General features: G+C 38.5%; 1 protein-coding gene across 1 annotated transcript; it reads right to left on the bottom strand.

Moving 5' to 3' along the window:
* On the bottom strand, positions 1 to 5,806 carry LOC308407013 (uncharacterized protein). The gene is made up of 4 exons (XM_080898384.1): positions 5,535 to 5,806; positions 5,312 to 5,405; positions 3,327 to 3,498; positions 1 to 3,123 (listed from the first exon to the last, which is right to left on the bottom strand). The coding sequence occupies exons 1-4, from the start codon at positions 5,716 to 5,718 to the stop codon at positions 2,065 to 2,067; spliced, it is 1,509 nt and encodes a 502-aa protein (XP_080754510.1). The 5' UTR covers positions 5,719 to 5,806; the 3' UTR covers positions 1 to 2,064.
* Between the last annotated feature and the right edge of the window lie 1,380 nt (positions 5,807 to 7,186).

Genomic DNA, 7,186 nt, shown 5'->3' with positions numbered 1-7,186 from the left:
TAATACAGCAATTTAATTTTATTACATTATGTAAAGAGCATATTTCACTTCATACAGCTTATTTTTTTTCTCTTGTTCCTGTGTCCACGTGAGAGCAAATCTAATGGGCACACAGTAGACAGCTGCAAATCACCAGCTGAGAAATAGCTTTAGCTATTTTAACAGATAATGCTATTCCAAGAATGTGTCATTTGGACATATAGCTGGTTAGGTGCTTCTTGGTGTGGGGGAAATGGGTACATGGTAGTTCAATCTTTCCATTTGTCCATATTTTCTGCCATTTCTACATTTGAGTACATATACATACAGGTCAGCTGAAGGAGAACAAAACAAACAAGCAAAAATAAAACGTAATCAGTCCAAAGTTGTTTTTTACAAATGGGAAATTAAAACTCCATATTGTGTGCAAACAGTGCAAATATCATAGCTTACAAGTCAGAAAAGCGAAGCCGAAGGTGTCTTAATCCATATAAGAGACCACAAAACGTTAATTAAATTCAGCAACTTGTAGAAACAGCAGGTGACATAACCCTGAGCGATGGAACGTGGGCACTTTTGGAGTCAAGCATGGGATCAAAACATACTGTTAATTGATATGAGATGTTCATGAATACATTAAACGGCTCTGCTACACAACGGCAGTGTGGAAGATCCACTAGTGACTAAAAGCCAGCTAAGAAGTGATGTGGGATGACCACATTGGGTTTTATGTAACCAATATGATCGTGAGGAAAAATGAGCCTTTATGAGTTAAAAAAAAAAAAGGAGATTAGCAATCAATGGATGACATCCCTGTGACCAATGTACATCTTTTATGAACAGTCTCTAAACTAAACTTAATTGATTGTAGTTAATGAAGGAGTGTTGGTAGTTAATTCTGCTCTCAAAGAATTTTACCGTTCACTTTAAAAATTCGACAAACACTTGATGGAGGCATTTTTAAGCTGGCAGTTGTTTACTCTAACCATAAACATAATTTATTTTAGAAAACAAACAGCATTGGTTTCACAGTCAGATCCACTTCTCATATACAGATTAAAAAAACAAACAAAACAAAGAGGACAACTAAAAAAAAAAATGCACAAAATGTAACAAATGGTTGACGTAACTGTAGCTACATCATACATACATAATATGTTGTTGATCATATACACTGCATATGATCAGCAACATAAAAAGCACCTGATATCTGACAAAATAACTGTAATCCCTCAGGGCACGCATACTGGACCCTCTGGATTTGTCCTCTTCGGCATGTGGCCAGGAGCAACCGCTGTCTTCTGCTGTAGCCGCCTCTGTGGATCAGCCGTTTTTCTGGATTGAGATCTGAGAGTTTAGAGGCCCTGTCAACACCTTGGACTCTTTGTCGTGCTCCTCGAGCCTTTCCGTTTGTAGGCGTGTGCTGCACGTAAAAGTAACACCCACACGAATTCCTGGGAGCTCAAGGTTTGCCAGCATTGTAATAGTGCAATCAAGGTTATTCACGGTTTCAAGGTTACGGCTGATTGGTTTATGTGTGTAATATAAAGCTGCAACCACTATCTGTTTCCAGTTAGCTGAGGCAGATGTGAAAACTAAATTGTGTGGCAATTGTTATTAGAGATGATTGATCATATTATTGATGCCGTTTGTAGCACACGGTGCATTTTTCCACAGACTAAAGTGATTATTACGGCACAAATTGCCAAGTACAGAATATAGCCTGAAGCCCAAATCCCACCTGGTGCAGTTTTACAACACAGGTCAGTTCAAACAGCAGTCGAAAAAAAACAATTGCACCTCATCACTGATTAAGAAGTGAAAGATTTTAACTACAGAACTAAAAAAAAATTATAACAGCATCACAGTACTTACAAATATATCAGTGTGCTAAGAGAGGCAAAAGTGGTGCAAGTATAAGCCAAACACTACGGGTTTAATACTGAACACAGCCTTGCTTTTGTTAAAATGCCTTTTAACTCAAAGAACAGAAACACTAATAAGATAGGAGCACTAATGTTGAACATCTTAAGTAAGGCAAAAAGGTCAGGTAAGTAAACAGGTCATTCTAATCCATTATTGAGATCAGAGCATAATCTCCAGGTCATAAGCTATTCTCTCCTTTTTTTCTGGCTTAGTGTGTTCTTCTGGTGAAATTATTGGTGCCTCACTTTGTTCCTTCTTCACCAGATTCTTAACCCTACACTTTTTCGGCTTGCTTAAAATATATTCATAATTTCTTTTAACCTCTAGGAAGGCTGAGGTGAGGTACTGAGGTGAAAAGATCTTCAGTGAAGATGGAAGTTCTGTATTTCGGGTGAACAAGTCATGGTGAAATGAGGAACCCGGGTTTTCTGAGTGTCTCGCTTCTGGATAGAGTCGACGAGGCACAGGACACGGTCTCAGCAACACCGGTGGGGGGATTTCTGGTAATATATTGAATGAAGCCAAAGGTGGGGGCTTGGATAGAAATCCAGGATTTGGGGGTGTAGGAGCAGCAGTTGGAGCAGAAGTAGACAGTGGAGGTGTAACGGTCCTTGAGCTCTGAGTGTTGCCAGGTATTTCAGTCATCTGGCTTGGTTCCAGTTCATTTTCTGTCTCACTCCTGGAGGAACTGTCCTCAGGCTCAGACTCTGTTTTAAACTCTGTCTGCGGAAGGAATAAAATGTGGTTGTGACGCTGACAGAACAGCGTGCCACACCTGAGGCACTTCCTGCCATCTTTAACATGAAGCAGTTTATGACGCTTCAGTTGGTGAATCGTGGTGAAAGATCGATCACACATGTTGCACGGAAAGAGGGGCTCATCCCTGTGCACAGCATGGTGCTCACTGAAATCTGCCTGAGTTATGAAGCTTTTTCCACAATTTTCACAGACAAAGGACCTTTGTTCTTCGTGCAGCCGTTTGTGTTTTACCAGCTGTGGTATATCAGTGAAGGTCTGACTGCACAGTTCACACCGATAACCACCTTCTGATGCAACTAAAGGTTTCAGGAGCACAACTGGCCTTCTCTTATCTAGTTTTAGGGTGTCTGGTAGTCCTTTGAAGGGTGGTGATGTCTTATTTAAGTCGAGCATTGTTTGAGACTGGATAATTTGGGTTTCTGCTTCAGTCTCAGACACTTTTGCCACCGTTTCTCCTTCCTGAAAAACATAAATACACAAACAGAGGAAAACAATTTAAAGAATTGTAAAGAATTTATCATTAGAAGAAAATAAAAATACTTATGACAATCTTGCAACTCGTGTCTTATAAAACAACTACTTTACAACAAACAAAAACATAGCTATTTTGCATAATGTCCAAGTAGAAAAGATATACAGAAAGAGCAAGTTGTGGCTGCTACCTTTGGCACTGAGGGGGTTGCTGGCGTCTGCATTTCTTCTGAAAGTTCACTTTCAGTTCGCATCAAAACAGACGGCTCGGGATTCACAGAAGAATCAGCTTGAAGTGGAGCTGCATTTTCCTCTCTTCTGCCTCTTGCCTTCCGGCGATGCCTTTTTCTACGACCATAAATCCTTTAAAAAAAACACAAAAAACCCCACAAACAAACATATGAAGTGATCTATAAAAGTGGGTCTCATATCTACAGTAAAAGTGTAAAAGAAAATGTTAGTATTAACACCTTGTTTTTGTCATACACTGTAAAGCTGCACAAATTTTCAACAGTTCAGAGTCTGTGACCCAATATGTACACAGAACACATACGATGGGAGATAACTATGCAGCTTATTTACTGAATGTTTATCACCCTTTCTAATTCATTACCAGTTACTGTGCCTGTTCTATTATGGAAACTGATACCAAGGGATGACCTTTGTAACCCTGACCTGGGCTGGCTATAGCTATAGGCCAGAGTAGACCTGAATGTGCTTCTCGCCCACTCAGTGAAAATGATATGGGTTTTTTAATGCTTTTGATCAGTCAGAGAAGAAAAATGGAACGGAAAACACCAGTACTGTTTAAAGTACCACAAGCTTTGAGACAACCCTCTGTCCTCGCACTGTTCAAACACACAGAGCTCAGAAACAAAGAGACGTGACAACTATGAACCCAGCGCAGAGCACTGACTACAGCACACACATTAAATATCACACACCGGGTCAATATGTTGTTAATGTTATGTTTATAGTGATGGGCATTATAAAAACCTGTAACATTGAGCCATAAAGGCTTCATTTATGTACATCTGCAACCTTCTATTAATTGAATGAACAGGTTCTCGTAGGGTTTTATCTGTTATAGTAGCTTTTACTTTTATAATGTCGCTCCACTGGTTAAAAGGAACCTATTGTCATTTCCAAGTCCGTGCATTTAATCTTGGACTAGAGCTGATTTGCATGATTTAGAGTTCAAAACAGTCTTTATTTAGGCCTTGTTGCATGCAGCCTACATAGACATGCCCATTGGGACATCACCCATAGGTTATTGTGCTCCTGTTGGGAAGCCTCAATCTGAGGACCATAATTTATAAAATGAACATCACATTGTATGCATTCACTTGAAACTGATGATGACAATTAAAAGTATGTCCTCACCATGATTAACATAATTCACTAAAGGTTCTGTCCATCTAAACTCATCACATGAAGACTTCTCAAATGACCACCACAGATTTTGCTGGGAAAAATACCGTTCTTCAGAAAAATTGTGCAAACTTTAAATCCCTACTTAAAACTTTGAAAATAAATAAGTAACCTTTGAGAAACCAAAAACGGGACAGAATACCATCACAAATTTTGGATATGAATTATTTGGATTTGGTACATGGTGTAATACCTGGGGAATATTGCACTTAACTTTAATTTCAAGCTTTAAAATCTGTAAAAATATTTGAATAATTTTGACTGCTTTAAAGGGCAGTATGTGTCCTATAGATGAGGTGCTATAAATAAGATCAATCCTTTACCTGCACGACTTGCAATTTGTGAACTCTGCTGTTGGAACCTTCAAGCATCCATCATGTTATATGACCTTAGCTTAGCTACACTCCAGTCCATATTCATTAAGCCATGTTATCAGATGTTTAGCATCAAAATGTAAGGACCTAGTTAAATTAATTTTATATAATTTTAAAGAGGACACTTAAAACAATGAAGCTGCAAAACTATCAGAAAACACCCTTACCTTAATTAATTTTTAAGCGTTTTTTTAAACTAATGACAATACAGACCAGAATAAGTAACAAAAAAGTATATTACAATTAAATTTAAAACATAATAAGTTAATTTAAAAAATTGAAAAAAATATTATTAGAGAAACACAAAGCTATCCAACAACTTTGATCCTCACAGATTTTATCCTGACCCAACACTACTTTACATGTCTTACCATCTCACTTTTTTCTTGGGGCTTTGATTTTTTTTGGTGCAGGTAAAAACAGAAGGCACAAAGTCCGGCTTATCACGCTCCATAGATGCTTCTCCTATAAAACAAAAACAAAAATAAAAATATGTAGGGAGCTTTGTGCTAAATCCGACAATTTTAATCAACAAACCGCTTGTTTCTCTTACAGTATGTCTACAGTGCTAGCATAGCTCCAATCTTAGCTTACCTGATATGAAATGAGCGCCACAAACGCGATCATCTTCCGTGAGTCTCGCAGTGCTGCCGTTCGCTTCTTGTATTGCTCGCAGCCACAAACGCCTCCGGTGGCCCCGAGACGGTATTTTGTAAAATTTCAATTTTTTGCTGCGGATATACCGCTTTTCACAACCAGACACGCAGCAAACTATCATTTTTGCTTTAAAACTGTTTGAGTTTTGTGGTTAGCACGGGTTACGGAAGTTATCAGAAACAACTAAAGTCAACTTCCGCTGCAAAGAGGCGCGCGCAACCCTGTTGAGGATGTTACGGTGGCCGGGCAGCTCGTTTTACGTTAATGTTAGGTAAACATCAAATAACAATCCCTACATTTTTCTGTTTTATGTTAATGTTTTGATCCAGCATCGATTTTGGCAGACTGCTGACTAAAAGGAGAGTTTTACCGAGGCAGGGAGTACACCGCGAGCAAGCAGTGAACTGGGGACCCCTGCTGTCCGCACTCATATCTGTGAGCCTGATTAGCCTGTCAGCTGAAATGGTTCCTCGAAATTAAATAAATTTAATCGGAAATTTAATTGGAAAAAAAGCGACTTTACTCGGTTGCTAGAAAATTTCTATAAAAACAATTCGTCTATAATTTTGTATATATGTGACTAAGTCTTATTTATTATGTTCTACTAATGTAGGATAAATAAATTGGTATATTATTATTTTATTGATATTATTATTTTAATCTTGAGTGAAATTGAAGATGGCAGTGAGACCTGTTATAATGTGTGGTTTGGAGACTGGGACTCTAATAAAAATACAAGGTTAGGAGGAGGAAAACATTATGATTTTCACTGGGAGTGACCAGAATGGACAGGTGTGGAGATGAGTACATCAGAGGGACAGCTCAGGTTGAGAGGTTTGGAGACAAAGTTAGAGAGGCGAGGCTGAGATGGCTTGGGCATGTGGAGAGGAGCGTCAGTGTATATATTGGACAGAAAAGAGTAAGACCACAGAAAAGATTCATGGATGTAGTGAAGGAGGCCATGCAGAGGATGTTAGGGATAAGGTGAGATGGAAGCAGAGGGTTCCCTTTGGTGACCTCTAAAGGAAGAAACCAAAAGAAGGTTTCTTTGTTTGTTTTTTTTTAACCTGGCCACATCTACACTGAAAAAAATATTGGTAACTACCAATGATTTCTATTAAATAACAAAAAAATTCACACTAAAAAAATCGATACATTTTGCTATTTCAATGGTTAAGTGTTATTTTAGATTCAGCTGAGCTGTAAGAAGAACACCACTGCTTTGTCCAGTTTTTAAAAACATAATCCTTTGTGCTCAGTAGTATTAGAAGGTATAAAGCAGGCATGAGACAAACAGTCTAACAGGTTTTAACCTGAAATTGTTATCTGCATTAGAATACACATCCCAAAACATGCATAATTTTCACCACTGAAGAGGCAGAGGGTCCTTGATCCTTTAAACAAAGGTTTCGCTAACGTACAATCAAGGACACTTCAAAACATATTTATTTAATTAAGGGCTAGCGTTTCCCCGACAGTGCCACGCCTAATGCACTTTCCCGACCACTTTCCGCTCCCGTAACTATGAACAAAGGACACATTTGTATTCAGCTATTTCGTTCCCATTATCAGTCAGAAGAACAAAATTA

Source organism: Rhamphochromis sp. 'chilingali', assembly GCF_963969265.1.
Source record: "Rhamphochromis sp. 'chilingali' genome assembly, chromosome: 12".
NCBI classification, from domain to species: Eukaryota; Metazoa; Chordata; class Actinopteri; order Cichliformes; family Cichlidae; genus Rhamphochromis; species Rhamphochromis sp. 'chilingali'.
The sequence above is the reverse complement of the archived record's forward strand: the minus strand, read 5'-3'. Positions and strand labels throughout refer to the sequence as shown.